Source organism: Etheostoma spectabile, chromosome 13, assembly GCF_008692095.1.
Source record: "Etheostoma spectabile isolate EspeVRDwgs_2016 chromosome 13, UIUC_Espe_1.0, whole genome shotgun sequence".
Lineage (NCBI taxonomy): Eukaryota > Metazoa > Chordata > Actinopteri > Perciformes > Percidae > Etheostoma > Etheostoma spectabile.
In genome coordinates this window covers 24,886,308-24,902,565 of record NC_045745.1, presented here as the reverse complement: position 1 = coordinate 24,902,565, position 16,258 = coordinate 24,886,308, and the positions used below count along the sequence as shown (strand labels likewise).

Below are 16,258 nucleotides of genomic sequence, written 5' to 3'. Positions count from 1 at the left end.
CCGACCTAATGAGAAGGGAGAGGTGTTTCAGTATTTGTGTTTGGTATTCAGTTTCTCAACGGTGTAGGCACAAGCCAACAGATAGGGGACGCCGTCTGAGCCTTACCTCATCATTTCTAATTAGTCACGGTAGTACCGTATAGTGCGGTATAACAGGAAGGACGTTTTACGGTATCAAAATTTGGATACCGCCCAACTCTACTAGGCATGTTTCTTTTCATTCCCTTGTTGTCTCCACGACATTAGGCTTGCAAATCGGCAGTTATCATACAGCAAATGGCTATGGGCCAGGGAAACAGTATTGGCAAACCAGCATTACAAAACAACACAAAATGTACCATGAAAAAAAATACAAAGGATGGCTTCTCTGTTTATCATGTCAAAACTCTGTAAAGCCATTCTGATAACAGTTTGACCTCAGTTTTTGCGGTCAACGAGTTGACACTAACCTGTTCTACCCTGTCTACAAACATGGTTTAGTATTATAAGATTACTACATGGCTTTTTGAGCAATAATTAATACTCTTTTGGCTAAAACTCAACTATTAGATTTTAGGCTAAAGCCTTCGTACTGCTCCTCCATCACTAAGCTGCTCATACTGGTGGTGGCTTGCCTATTTAGAACAATTACAGCTTTAGCTAGCTTTGACCTCCTTCTTAGTACCGGGGTTGTCAGTCACTGGTTCCCTTGCTGCTGAATTTAACTTATTCTAGAGGAGTGGAGAGGGCTTTCTGGGCCTGTGCAGTCATCCTGTTGCTCTAAGATGACCCAACCACAGATTTGGCTTCCTGTTAGCCATGTCTGACTTGCCAAAGCACAGTGTGAGGCCATCCTGGCACAGCCAACTGGGCCCACTCTCTTGCCCACTTATCAAGCTCACTCAGTTTGAGACCACCTTGATCTGGGCTTATGCCGCCAAAGAGTGATCTAAGCTTACACATGCGTAGTGGCCTGTTTTCCAGGAAAAAGTCTTCATTGGTAAAAAACAAACAAAAAGATAAGACAGGCTGTTGATAAGCTCAGCCATGAGAGGCAAAAGCAGAAATGCAAATGATTTGACCAAGAAGCTGGTTTCACTCTGTGTGAAACTCCTCAGTGTCCTCATTGTGACATTGTTTGTGCTGCTCTAAAAGCACATTCTGGAGATAAAGGACAAGTGCAGAGCACAAAAGGAATTTGATTTGATGTGAAGAATGCAAAGCAGAGAGCGGATGCACGCATGTTTTTGAAGGGGGGCGGTTGCTGATAAGAGCACAGCCATGCCTTGTTTTCCCTTGTGTAAATTTACAATTCTGCAGTTTAAAGGGGAACTATTTAGTTTTTTTTTTTTTTAGTTTAATTTACTCTATTAACTGAACAGCTACGGAGTCATTGGAAAGGTAAGGAGTTGAATGGTGGTTGTGTTGCTTCCCCCTAGCGCCTATGAGCGAGAAAACACCACCCTTGCAACTTCGCTGGCCTCAGAGTCCCGAAGTATCGCGGGATATCAGGTGTCACGATGTAACGAATTGCTTCATGGCACTGCACACATATGCCCATTCAGGAACCGGCTAACAAGGTAGCAATGGCATTTTTCCCGAGTTTTTCACACTATCATCATGGCTGAGCTGGCAAAAAAACCCGGAAACTTACAAAAGCATTGTCAGGGGAATAGAGAAGTAGGAAACGGCAGACTGACTGAGCGAGAAGTCAGACACAAGTAAACATAGGAGCTGCCAGATATCTATTCCGAAGCTGTAGGGAGAGCTCTATGGAGAAACCTGCGTGCAAAGAGCAAAGAAATAGCCAAAACCGCATTGGGCCCCTTTTTACTGTTGATTTTAAACATGCATGAAACGATGACTGACATATTTATTTACAGAAGGGACATTAATTTCAATCCACTATTTAAATGTTTATACTATTTGCAGTCATGGGTTTGCTCATAAAGATTTGTGAAGGTTGGGGAATCATTTGTAATCTTTTCTGGGATTAGGATTGTGAATAATACAGCTCCATCCTTTCCACGTGAGCATTTACAGACAATTACAAATGTAACCATTTATGGCTATACTGTACATTAACAATTTTTCTTTAAGGCTCATTAGTTTCTTAGATTTTTATTCACACATTGTTTTCACAATGATGACATGTAAGATGTATAAAAAAGTTGGTTTTCGAGTGAAAAATGGTTGCACCATGGAAAGAAAAACACAAGCCTGCTGTTATGCTGTGATTCAGATGTGATGACTTAAGTCTGTTTCGTAAATGAAACATAGGGCACTGGTTTGTATTGGGTATATTATGAGTGGAAAATAGGTCCATTTTGAACGCATCAATGACCAATGTGCTTCTTCTATTTACATGTGGATGCACCTGTGTGTTTGTATGCGTATGTCTATGTGCGTATTTGAGGGGGTATGTTTGTATTTGAGTGTGACAGTGTATACTTTGTCGGCCCGAGGACACTTAGATTGAGTGTGTGCTTTTCTATCTGGTGAGAGCACACATATGTGTTTGCATGAAGACCTGGTTCTATGTGGGTGTGTGTTTGATAAACTGTGAGAGCATGTGGGAGACTGTTTGTCTTTTCATCTGTGTGAGAGCAGGAGAGACAGAGCAGAATGAGGAGGTGGAAGAGATCTGCTTCCAGCCTCTATCTTCAAGTCAATCTGCTCACGGTCACACAAACCTCTTTATCTCTCCCTTATACAGAAGGGAGGGAGACAGGCAGAGAGAGACAGAGAGACAAAGAGGAAGAAAAAAAAAACGTTAAATAAAACCGGAAAACTACAGAGTAAAAGAGAGATTCAATCAGGCAGCCTTAAGAAGATAGAGTGGATTTTTGTTTAAGAGGATCATCAGAGTCATGCTCAGACAGCATCTGTCATTAAAAATATTTGTGCTATTTCAGTATCACAGCAATAAGCTATTATTGTCCGATTGAGAGGCTCTTCATTGTCAGGATGTAGCACGTCAACTTTAATACAAATTTTTAATCAAGCGGAAAAATTATTTTTAGTGTTTACTACTTTAGCCACAGTGGAAGTTGAGTGGCAATTGACATCCTCTACAACTTCTGCTTTTTCTCACATACACACTTCATCACATAAACAGGACTGATACCAAAAAGAGGCATCAATATTAGTCATGAAACTGAAAAGCACCCAATTGTGTGTCTCTGTTGGTCTGTCTGCCTGCAGAACAAACAGAAAAGCAAGAGAAGAGAGAAAAACATCAAATAAATCAATCTCAGCTTAATTGCAGGTCTGACACAAATGTATGGCTGTCATTTTCAGTGCTGCTCTGGCAGCCGTCCACATAAGGAAGACGATCAGTAAGATTTGGAAAGATGGAAACAGGAATGTGTGTGTGTGGGGTGTGTGTGTGTGTGTGTGTTGTGTGTGTGTGTGTGTGTGGTGTGTGTGTGTGTGTGTGTGTGTGTGTGTGTGTAAGTGTCTGTCTTCGTCTGTGTGTTAGTGTCTTCCTGTGTGTGAGTGTGTGCATGCGCACCGTGCGGTGAAACTGCCATGGTGCTGGCCTGATATTGTGGTATTATGCCCCATTGGATAATTAGTTGCTATGGTCATCTCTTGTTCCTCTCAGCCCCCAATCAAACTTGTCACAATATGAGTCAGCGTGCCCATAAGTGGAAACATGTCTCTTACCATTTAGATCAGTCAGTTATGTGACACATCAGTCAGATTTTATCTGTTGTGAAGCCACATCTGTAGCCGAGAGATGCACTGCTAGTGGGGTCTGCTCATGTAAGCTGGATAAGGACAGATGGAGGCTGGAATAGCGCCGGAGAACTGGACAAACTGAGCGGCTAAAGAGCTGAAATCTCATTTTCTTAGTGGCCTTGAGAGTGGAGCATGCTCAGTGCTGATGTTTGTCATCTCTCGCTCTCTGAGATGCTACTGCAGTGCTTACCAGCAGGCTTGGCACAGGCTTACTCATGGACATCTCTCTTATGGAGCGATACAGTGGCCAGGCTGCAGCTGCTCAAAGGATACCCCTCTCTGTGTTTCTTTGTTTCGCTCTCTGTTTCTCAGGTTTGCTCTGTCTTTCTTCATTGCTCTCCCGTACCTTTCTTTTCATTTCTGCCTTTCACTCTTCCTCCCATTGTATTTTGTACACATTCGTTCCTACTTTCTTGTTTGCATCCTTTGTCTCTCTCTCCCTGTCTCCCATCCTCACTCCGCCCTTACACATCTCTCTCACACACTCTAGTTGCTACCCTTAAGACTGTGGTTACCATGGTGACAGCTATGTGCTGTGGAAACGTCAAAGACCTGAATCCACCCAAGATCACTTCCTTGTTTAACGCTTAAATTCGTTCAGGCTGTTCCTCTCTGGTTTCTAAATACCAAACAGGCAGGCTTGGTTTGAATTCATCCATTTGCTATTGTAAATGAGGCAGTGAATGGGATATTTGGTCCCTTCCTGTGATCCTGATCTCAGCTGTTGCTGAGCAGAGTCATTAGTAACACTGAGATTTGAAATCTCTGTTGACCTTGGCATAGCCAACATGGGAAAAATAGCTCCTACCTCGGGCCTCCAGATGTCACTGACATTGATTTGTATGGTATCTGTCTTTAAGGGGGCTTCACCAGATCATAAACAGGGCCCATTATACAGAAAGCCATTTGCACAGACACTCACAACACATACATATTAACACACGGAAAGCAGAAAGATTTGCGGCATCAACCAGATTATATTCATGTGTTTTACGCAATCTTTTTGGTCTGTACTTGCAAGATATACTTACAGTATATTGCTGTCTGCCCTGTTGTTCCAACAGCACACAGTGCATATTCAGCTGAGGATGCAGATGCCTTGTTGAATGGAATTGATGTTGAAGATGAATATCACCAGGTGGGGCTGTTTTCTGTTATCTGATGAAGAGGATATAGTTTCAATCCCAAATCTTTCTTCTGTCTCTTTTCTACCTTCTGTCCTCCCCTTTATCCCCCCCACCCCCCCCACACACACACACCCCTGCCCCCCCTGTCCATGCCTCATCTTGGAATGTCAAGACTACATACATATGTTCAAACAGGCACTATAACCTACTTTAGGCCCCCACAGCCATAAGCACTTTGTTGGCAAAAAAGCAGACAGATGTAAACACCACAACCTAATGGCTGTTTAAAGCCATTATGTATAAAAAAGATAAACTCTGGTCTCTGTGAAAGGGCAGGAGTGCTGTTGAGCAATATCAATGTGATGATGTGCAGGTATGCTGTTGTTAGGATGGAGCTACTCAGCTCCATCATAGAGGAAAGCTGTCTCCCCTTTTTGGGGGGCAGCGAGGAGGGATTTGGAGGCAGGCAGAGACGGGGCCTGTGGAGAGTTTATGAGCAGGGCATACAAAGGATCCATGTCCAACTTTTAGGGGACATAACTTTTTTTTTTAATTTGCTCTTCAAGTGATGCTCCTCCCACACTGGCCTGCTGTGCCCCTCCAGACCCTGATCCAGGGACAGCCCACGGCTGTTGAAAAACAGCAGATGCTTTCGAGTAGACTGGAAAAAAGAGGGAGATTTAGATGCACATGTCCATGACCATATTTGTGTCTGGTTGTAAAAAAGTTGTACTTTCTACAAGCTTGTATACAAAAGCTCAAGCTTTTTCAGAGCTCTTTACACAATCTTGTGGACACAAAAAACTACTAGGTCATCTAGGACTCCAGTCGCTTCCCCCTTGGTGTATACACTTTTTACATATTCATGTTTCATGTAACTCTGTCAAGTGGGACACAGTTGTGGCAAGTAGTTATTGGAAAACTACATTTTGCATTCCTACAGGTACTTGATGAACATTTTAGAATTTGTTTACTGTTCAGAAGCAGCTTGGCAAGTTTGTAAGAACCTTTAAGACAAGTGCTACATATTAATGTCCTTACTAACCTCGAGGTTAACTTTCTTCCAATGCTTCCACAGTTATGTGCAGTAAACCTTCATAACTCACGTCAGCTAATGATACATATCACTAACTTTACATCTTGTGTGGCTCGACTGGAAGACTATCACGGGATCTTGAAGGAGCAAGTTGAGAAATGTTGTGGAAGGCACACAGACAACCTAAATGTACATCCCATTATCCTAAACGTGGCGTTCCTTTTGTCCTGACGTCACAGATACTCACATATCTGACACATACATAAACCGCACGCCCACCCACAGACACACTGGCCTGGGAACGAGTCTCATCTTGTTGAATAGTAGAGGAGGAAGCGAGTGTTGAGGTTGGAGGGAGATAGGGCGGCATCGGCAGCTCTCATAGCCACTGCCAGTCCTCAGTTACCTCTGCTGACAGATTAGGTCATCAGGAACCACCACTGGCACAAGAGGAAAGAGCAATTTGTTTCTGAAGTAGGAAAAGCAGCATGTTGAACCTGAGTGGTGACTCACATCTTGGCCTTGGTTTGACCCCTCCAGTTTTGTTGCCAATTTATGCTATTAAGTGCGCTGACCTGTTAAGACATGATCCTTCCACTGCCCCTTTCCCAATTCCTCTCCTCTGGACTGAGGCAAATCCCGGGACGGCCCCACAGATGACTCATCCATAGATTTTTTATTTTTTTTTAAAGTTTCGATGAGAGTCACTCTGATGTTGTTTCGACGTGTTTAGATTGTCTTGCCACACAGGACAGCAGAATTCAGTCAGCATAAAATTAGAAAACGTCAATATAGCAGCCTAAAATAATCCTGTGATCATCATGTAGTCACAGTTTGGGATAACAGAGATAAACAGATTAGCCGCAGGGTTGTTGAAGTAATGTTTGCATTAGATATTGTTTCACACAAAGCTGTGTAAAATATCCTTTTGTTGTATTTTTAATTGTATTATTTGTTGTATTGTGAGTCAATTGCAGAATTTCAGAATATTCTGCTTCCTGATTTATTTTGGTAGTCTGGTTTTCTGTCTAGTCTTGTCTGGTCTTACTTCTTATCTAGTGTTTTACCGCCTGTGTGATTGTTCTGTAGCCTGGTCATACCATACTCTTGTACATTTAATTTTTACAGAGAGTCTTGCCACTCTCTATTGACAAGTGCTAACTTTCTTGAGGGTGGGGACTCTGTTGAAGTTCAAAACTATTGGATCTGCCCAGAGCCACTCTGGATCTGCCATAACCAATCATTAACGTTTGGTCGGGATGCATGTCATGTGCACGTGAAGAGGGGAGCGCGACAATGCTTATATTTAGCATTAGCAATGCTTGCTTTAGCCTTAGCCAACTCCTTCACCGCTAACGAAGCAAGCTGGGAAATCAAACTTTTCCTAAACCCCGTGGGGAGGAGGGCCACAATATTATGGCCACCAACAAAACTCCGCAAAGATTGTTTTTTCTCTGGCTTTAACTTCTGGATATTTGGCTGTATTACCACAACGGACTGAATGGCTTTGCTCACATCTTTCTTTGTCGCTATTACGGAACTACAACTCTAGCGCACAGCCTCAACGTCATTGTTCTCAGCCACTCTTTCTGTTCGCTGATCGGACCGTCCTCGAAAGTATAGTGGACAGTATCTCCGCCTATCACGCAGAAGACCGAGGTTTAATTCCCCAATGGGGACTGTTCATTGGGATGGCAGTAGCTCCGTCTGTACGGAGTTGGGTTGGGGAACCGGAGGGTCGCGGGTTCAAGTCCTATTACGGTTCAAAGTACAGAGTGTGGATTGGTAGCTGGAGAGATGCCAGTTCACCTCCCGGGCTGCCAAGTTCAGCACTGGCAGCCCACTCACTCTGACATCTTGCCATTTGTGCATGAATACATCCTGAGCATATATGTGTGTATTTGAGGCATACTATGTGTAGGGATTTCTAACCAAACAGAGTGTATATTGTAATTTCCCCACTGGGGATCAACAAATAGTAAAACTAATAATTAATATTATTATTATTAAAATTTGGCCAGAGAAAACCCAAACCCCGACAGAGTAGCCTACTGAAGGGAAATGAGGTACGTGGGAGGGCGGAGCCAAGCTAATTGTTCTGCCCCACCCTGATGTGTTTCACCTGCTGTATCACCTGTCTCTTGTTTGCTTGTTACACATTCTTGTATTTAGTCTTTGTGATTCCCTTGTCTGGTGTCAGATCATTGTATTGTTCCAGTGGGCCAGTTCTCAGTTGGGTTCTGTGCTGTCTTTTTGTCCTTGGAGGTTTTTGTCTCTAGTTCCTGTTTGTTGGATTACTTTTGTTTTTTGGAGATCCGTTTCCTTGCTTTGTCCAATTACAGAAGTAAGTTTTTGCCTGCTGCATTTAGGCCTCTTTTTGTTGGTGTGAACTGTTTGTTTTGTTGCTTAATAAATCCTCAAGCTCAAACTTTCTCCTGCCTGCTCTCTGTTTTTGGGTACTCAAATCATGACAAATGACCTACCTACATATGTGTCTCACTTTACCCCTTTTTTCCACCATGTTTTCAATGCCTACTCACCTTTCAGGAAGAAAAAGAGAAAATGGATCTGACTTATTTGCAGAAGGCCATCGTCTGGTGTCATATGCGTTAAGATGAGTTTGTAAAAGATACAAGCTTGTGTTAATGGTCCGAGATCCTGACTGCTGTGTGGACATTGATAACACCTGGCTAACAGCGACCGTTAAAGAGTGAGATACAACCACAGGCATGCTGGAACTTGCCTTAAGTACCAAGAGGGGAATTGACAGACAAGAGAGGTGAGGAAGGGGAGCAGCTAGGAAAGCCAGAGATTATTTTGTGTAATTTTGCAAGAAAGCAGTCCGGCAGATTATGATCTGACATCCGGCACTTCACACACCGCTCTCTTGCACGTATCCATAGAATCTGTGCTTAGCAAATCTGAACCAGATGTGAAGTGTTTTGGGACCTAGACATCAACCTGACAAGGGCAGGTCTCCGCCTGAATTATTTGGGAGGGGGTCAGTAGTGCAGAGGGGACAACCTAAGTGGTCTCACTGCACTTTAGCATAGGTCATAAGAAAGGAGATGATGCACCCGAGGTAGGAACTAGAAACTGCGTTGGCTCAAAGCAGGGCCACTTGACCAGTGCCTCGCTACCTTTCTCTTCCTATTTTTTTTTTCCCGCTCCCTCCCTCCCTCTCTCTCTCTCTCCCTCCCTCTCCCTTCCGCTCCCTCTCTATCCCTCTGCCCTGCTGTGAGTAGGTGGTTCCTTGGTCTAAATAGGAGGAGAGACGCTCTAACAGGCTCAGAGTCTGGTGGTGCCCACTTGCCACACATTCCCAATAGGACTACCTGTTTTTTTCCTGTGTCTTCTCCTGAGAGGATTAACTTTCTTGTGACAGCATGACAGAGAGCAAGAGGAAAGAAAAGAAAGGGAGAAAGAAGGGGGTTAAGAAAGGACAAAAGGAGAAAGACGGCGATTCCCCAACAGGTAAAAAGACAGGCGGTTTCTGTGTAACATATGTACAGTGTATATATATATATATATATATATATATATATATATATTGTGTGTGAGGTAGTGATACTGAGAGAAAAAAGACGAGATTAAGTTTGTGTTACTGTATCACGGAAGTGTGAGACAAAATATGTACCCTCTTGTCAAAGCTTGCCGCTAGGTTGTCACATGGATTGGTTTGCTTGGACAGCGTGTAGAGGCACATCTGGCTTTGGCAGCACTTTGGATTGCTGGGGAAGTTAATGATATGACTGGTGTACAAATCAACTAAAACTGAATTTTAGCTAAACCGGCTTTGGACCTCACAGAGACATATCACAGTTGTATTATGAGCTCTCTCAAAACGAATGACTAATATTAACTGTGCTTTGATTATCTCATTGCATGAGTTTTACAAATGCTCTGGTATATATCAGAGTTTTGAAAAACAAAAGTCAGCTTTTTTAAACACTTAATCATAAAAGTGATGTTTTGTATAGCAGAATACATTTCATTATGCACTTTATGAGAAGGTTAACGATACAACTGTTGACACTGTTGCTTTCATCTAATGAGTATGTGGTGAGTCATTCAACATTAAAATCTGTCTCTTTCTTAGCTGAAAGACACTTTTACTTTGGACTAGTATGGGAACTGCGTGTCTTTCAGATTCACAAACGTAGCAATGTGCTTGCTTAGTGGTGGATCCCACAAGCTGCAGCTTGTCACTGTAGTTTGACCTCAGGTCATGGGGAAGCCCAACCCCCATATCAGTGACACTTTAAGGACAATAATGGGATTATTACTGTAGCTAACGCCTCATTCTTGGTTTGGTCAGATAATGCATCTTTAACAGCATCTCTTGATGTTGGTAGCCATTTGTACCTGCCGATGACACTGCTCAAGAGTCGGTTTAGAATTTACAAGATTTTTTTTTAATGTAGACCATTTTTTTGTAGGCCTTCCAGATATTTAAATTGTGCCTCTTTTCATCTTAAATGTGCTACTGTAGTTGTTTTTTGGCATCCATGTTTAATTTTGTTTTATTACCCATACAAAGTTGAATATGTACATAATTACTGGTCCTGGTGCCGAGTTTGATTATGATATACTGTATAAAAATGTGAGATAAACTGCTCCCAGAACTACACGGCACACAAAGTGCTCGCAGAATATTTTTTCGGTGCTATGTTATTCAACGAGCACAGCTGCCAAGCAGCGAGAAAAGCTGCGTGTGATTTTCTTTACTTTTCACCAAGTGACACAAACACAAATAATTTGTTGTTGAATGTCATTGACATGTATTTAACATTGTAACAGCTGATTTGTCATGTCTAGGGCTAGGTTTCGTTAAAAAATGTTCAATACCGGTTTCCAAACAAGACTTTTTTGATACCAGTTTTATAACTCCAAAAGAAATTTCAACATTACACATTACGGCAAAAATCTTTTTATTTTTCAGCTCCTACTACGTGAGCCCCGTCTCTGTGCGTGACGTAGAGCTTTTTCTGCAAGTCTCTAAAATGTGTACCATAAGACAGCCAATCACACATCTTGGTAGAAGCATGCTGTGTGCTTATTGGCTCACTGACTCTGATAAGATTAAGCCTTAGGTATTGAACTTTGGTTTTGAATGACGAGGCATTTCTAGATATCAATACTTTACAATTCGGCCAGTGTCTAAAAAGTATTGAATTCGATACCCAGCCCTAGATATTTTAGTTTAGATGTCACCAAAACATGATAATCTGATCTTGCAGCCTCATTTTTCCTCTTTTAAATGAGACAAATCATGGATTTATTACAAAACTAGGTAACTTGTGTGAAACTACGTGCTTACCCATTGTAAAATGGAGCTTTCGAAGTAGGCCAACATGATGACACATTCATGGGTGATGCTTGTTGTGTCTGCTCTAATGTTACTGCACACACCGCATCAGGTGTGTACTGAGCCTGAGGCTGCAATAATGGGTCATCAAAATAAAAAGAGATAAACCACTACTTTTAAAGATGGATCCTCCACTCTGATCTGGCTCTTTAATAAATGTAGGCAGCTTTGTAATTATCAATGAATGACAGTTTGTTTAGGATGTGGTTTATCAAGTCATGTTGAAAAAGATGTAATCATATGCAAAACTAGAAACTAGAAAGAAGTCTGTATAACCAAAGGTGCAGCTGTGCGTGATCTATGAACAGTAAAAATTGAATGAGTAGACATGTATACAGGATCAGAACAGCAGCTCTGTATACTATATCTTTTATCGTGTATGCTTAGTTCAAAAGATAATCAAAGCTGTTTTAGCTAGCTAAGTAGCTTCCTTCGCTGGTGTGCTATGCTACGCATCACAGTTGCACCAAAAATGCAGTGAAATGGGCTCAAACAGACAAATGGAGACAAGAGCCTGTCTTGTTGCATGTTAGCTGTGTATTTGGAGAGGGCATGCATTCACCAAAATGTAGATATAAGAGTTTATTTGGACAATTTTCTCATTTGTCACACTAAAGTGTGACCTGGCTGTTACATTTAAGCATGTAAAGGTCTACAGTGAGTATATGGAAGACAAATTACTTGCTTATACAAAGTTTTTGTGTTTAAGCAAAATGTCTTATTGCCAATTTAACAGTTTTCTGGGGACCCAGAGCTTCTAGACATGGGATCAGCACGTTCTGTTCTTTGCAGATTTTTCATTGGAGCTGGTCAGAAGTTGTATCAGAGTTATTCATCTGTTTTTTTTCATTTTCTTGTAGTTGTGGCTTAATATGTCTGTCATGTGCTTTAAATTTTTTAATTTGTTTAAACGCTATCCCTGATATTTATTTCAAATTCTTCAAGATGTTATTACATCTCAACATTTTAAATTGATGAAATAGAATGCTGCATTGTGGATAATAGGGTATACAATGCCCTGTGTGTGGAAGAGGTGTGTCGAAATATAATTGCATGTAATCTAGCCCAGGAGCGCTCTGTTGACTGTCAGTCAACCATCACCAAAATCACAGGAAAAAGACAGTATTGTCTTGTGTATAATATGTTGTCACAGAACTTACATTTTGCACATTTATTTTAGGAGATTACCTCACAGCAGGTACTTCTCAGCTATAATTGCCCTTTCCCTGGCTGTGGCGTCTCCTGGATTTGGATCGGAACGTATTTCAGAGTGTAGATTTATGGAATTCTGTTTCTGCAATGTTACATAATAATTTTCCTTTCCAGTCTCTTTTTTTGAAAGGCCTGTTTATTGTGGCTGAAAGTCGATCCTCTTTAAATAATGTTTCTAATGAAACAGGCCCAGGGTTAGAAAGGGAAAACTTTGTCAGACCCAGGACATTTGTGCCAAACTGTTGGTCCTTATTCAAAGGAAAAGACCCCTTAGGTGTGGAAAAACTGTGCAACTTTGTTGTCTTTTTTTAAGTAGACAATTAGAGCAAAATGCTTCATCAAATTTGTCATCAATACAATGCTAAATGAATGTATGTCTCTCTTTTTCAATCAGCAATCCCTGTGGAGTCTGCCCGGCATACATAAATATGCTCTTGCTGGTGATGATGTTGTAATCCAAAAACTTCTACCATCCAACTTTTTTTTAATGCCAAGACAAAACACACGTTCCTTTCTGACTGGGTTTTTGTGTGTAGTGATGGAGGTAATAATGACTTACGGAAGTGAAGAGTTGGCTTCTTAATTTTGTGCCAGTTTCTTTTTATAATGTACCAACACCTTCCACGCCTTTACAATTGAAATAGAGCTACATACATTATTCAGCAACAAAATGTTTTATGGAGACCAGTAGTCAGAGGAGGTGGTGGTGAAGCCTCAGACAACCTCAGCTTCCAATTCAGGTATGATCTTGCTTCATATAATTGCTATTACAAAATATTTTTTTAGTGTGCTGGTACAAACAACAACTGGGTACAGGAAAACAACTGTGGAAACCCAGCTAATGTAACTTCAACTGACCAGTACATACAGTACTATAGTGGCTATAAAATACCTGAGAATTTGTGAATAGATATTTTTTTTCAGTGATTCAGTGTCTCAACTTAGCAATATGGAGATGAAACTCATGAAATTGCTGGTTTACCAAAGAGCTTCCATATAATGTTGCGTGTGCCTGTAATGCAATTTACTTTGCCGTGCTGTTAGTGTTATCCATTTTCAGCAATTACTTTACAAGTGCCATTTACAATACCAATAGAAAATAAATATTCATACAGTGCTGTTCATAAGTTTAGGAATCCATGCTAAAGTTGACTAAAAAGAGGACTAAAAGAAAATCATTTGAAAAAAAATCTTAATTCCTTTAATTAAAACAAATAGGAAAAAGCCAACCTTAAAGGACACAAATTTTCTTTTTGAATGAGTAACGTGTCATAAATGAATAAATAAATAAATGTTCTTCCTTAAAATACAGGGGCTGTGAGTTAAATTCCCATAGATCGAAGGCAGAGTTTTTTAAAGGCCAGTTATTTGATCGATCCCGGATGCTATGCATCCTGATAAAGTTCCCCTGGCCTTTGGAATTAAAATAGCCCCACATCATCACATGCCCTTTACCATACCTAGAGATTGGCATGGGTTTAGTTCAGTTAGCCTAATAACTAGTTTGATTTGCGTTGAAAGATGATTTTATGGAAAGTACCCCATGCCATACCTCTCTTTATGTTGCTTTCTTTGTAAATTAGTCAGCAGTATTTAAGCAACATTCTCACCCCTGATAGAAATGCCTGTTGACCAATGTCAGCAGCCCAGGTTAGAAAGAGTTCAGATGTAGCTTTAACCCAAATCCCCATCTGAAAGCGTATTACACATCCAGCAGTAACAGAGTAACATCTGCATCCCATTGGAGTCATCTCTCTCTCTATAACTGTTGAAGTGTAAGATCATATTTGATCTGGTTTGATTTACCAACTCATGATAAAACCATTTCTTTGGCTTTCTTTACCTGTGCGTGCGTGCGTGCGTGTGTGTGTGTGCGTGTGTGCGTGTGTGCGTGTGTGCGTGTGTGCGTGTGTGCGTGTGTGCGTGTGTGTGTGTGTGTGTGTGTGTGTGTGTGTGTGTGTGTGACAGCCAGAAGGACCCAACCCTCGTGAAATGCAAACTAAAACATAGAGCTGAGAAGTGCTTGGAGGTTGCATAGAGCTATATACTGGGGCTGGTGATAGTCAGTGTACTCAGTAGTATTAACAACCCGTTCACATTACAGGTAGTCATTTTATTGACACAAATTTATAGTAGTTAATCTAAATGTAAAATTGGCTATATAACTTTAGTAACATAATTTATTTGTACATCATGTGGCTGCCACTGAGAAGCAAATGTCAAGGAAGTGGTTATTCTTGTACATTATTTGCATGCAGTTTTTTGTAGCACAGTCACACAACAGTAACTACAGTCGACAAAACTACTATGGAAATTTCCTGAACAAGAAAGTCTTGTAGAACGCAGGAAGATCAGGAAAGAGCAGGTAATGGGTTTACACCTGGTAGCTTGTGAACTTTGGACTCAGTTTCCATTTTCCATATTGGTGGTTTTGGCACAATGAGACATGGTGGTTACTGAGCTGACTGTGAGCAAAGATTTTCTCACTTTGATATTTACGGTAACTTATTGTCATTCAGGTGCTCTTTTACGCACACAGTAAGCTATTGAGTGACACTACACCATTTACACCATTGTTTTAACTGTATTCCATTTTGAAATGTGGTTGACCTGAAAGTACATAGCCAAAAATGTAAAATTTCTATTACAAAATCAAGTTTGTAAGTAAGTATATGTTGTAGTAGTGAAAACATCTAGACAAGTAAATCAGTAACCATACGCAGGAACATAGAGGTTCGCGTAAAAGCACCTAAAGTAGTACATTTTGAGCATTTCATTGTCTTAAATAACAGAATTATTGCAAAGAACTGTTTGCAGTTAAAACTGCAGTTTTAGATTGCTTAACCAATGGAACAAATAGTTTTGTGATTGCTCAGTGTGGAGGAAAATCCATTCTCCGGCAGAAACATGGTGAATTGAACATTTTGGTTTTAAATATGTTCAGGGCACCAAACTGCAAATGGGGACCAGTTTTGCTGCTTGTAAGCAAATGTGAATAATTTGGCTTACTTTGGTCCTAATTTTAACCAAAGTTGTAATAACTATTTTTCAATTTAATCTAACCAGTAGTTCATGTATTGCTTACTCTGCTTTTGGACTTCTCCATAGGTTTTACTGTCACAGATAAACACAAAACATGTTATCAATTTGAGTAAAAGAAACACTATTAGGATTTTGCCTGTAGAGTTTATTAAGAGAAAAGTACAGTGTTTGAGTCACATATAAACAATGTAGCAGATAATTGAGGAAAGTGTATTGCTTGTGGTGGGAGGTTGTTGAAATGATATCTTTGAACAGATGTTGTGTTACAGTGACTAGTGTACAGTGTCAGAAGACCATTCCCATATGCAGAACACATATCCGTCTCACCATGTAATTTGTCTTTTGACAATGTGCGGTAAAGTGACATAACACAAGAGTAATCAGGGATACTTTGTCTAGAAGGGGGAAACACAAAGGCATGCCTCGCATTCCTTTTCTAAGCTCTTGGAAGTAAAACAGAAATGTTAACTCAATAATATGAGCAATGCATTGTTAATTCATCAAGTGACTTTGTTTTTTAACCTCTTTCTAGGCTGAGTTTTCCAACTGTTACCCAAGGCATGAGCTGTTGACACGCCAGTTAGGCTTCTATACTCAAATTTGGTTTTTATAGTCCATGTCTGCAGCTGCCCCTCTGCTTCAAAAAGAGAATCAGGCTGTTGTTGAGACAAGGGTTTATCGTTGCTGCCTGACACTTTTTCCACTGGTGTAACGGAAAATGAGATAACCATTTGTCTCCAAGAAATGTTT

At 40.8% G+C, this 16,258-nt stretch overlaps 1 protein-coding gene across 5 annotated transcripts in view; it reads left to right on the top strand.

Annotated features, from left to right (window-relative positions):
- Positions 1-16,258, top strand: part of nrg2a (neuregulin 2a) — a 69,319-nt gene that overhangs the window by 13,842 nt on the left and 39,219 nt on the right. The window contains exon 1 of one of the 5 annotated variants that reach the window (XM_032534455.1): positions 9,115-9,360. The exons of the other annotated variants lie outside the window; for them this stretch is intronic. Coding sequence (XP_032390346.1) covers positions 9,273-9,360 — 88 coding nt within the window. The 5' untranslated portion in view covers positions 9,115-9,272. Of the gene's footprint in view, positions 1-9,114; positions 9,361-16,258 lie in introns of those variants that run through there. 5 annotated transcript variants of the gene reach the window in all.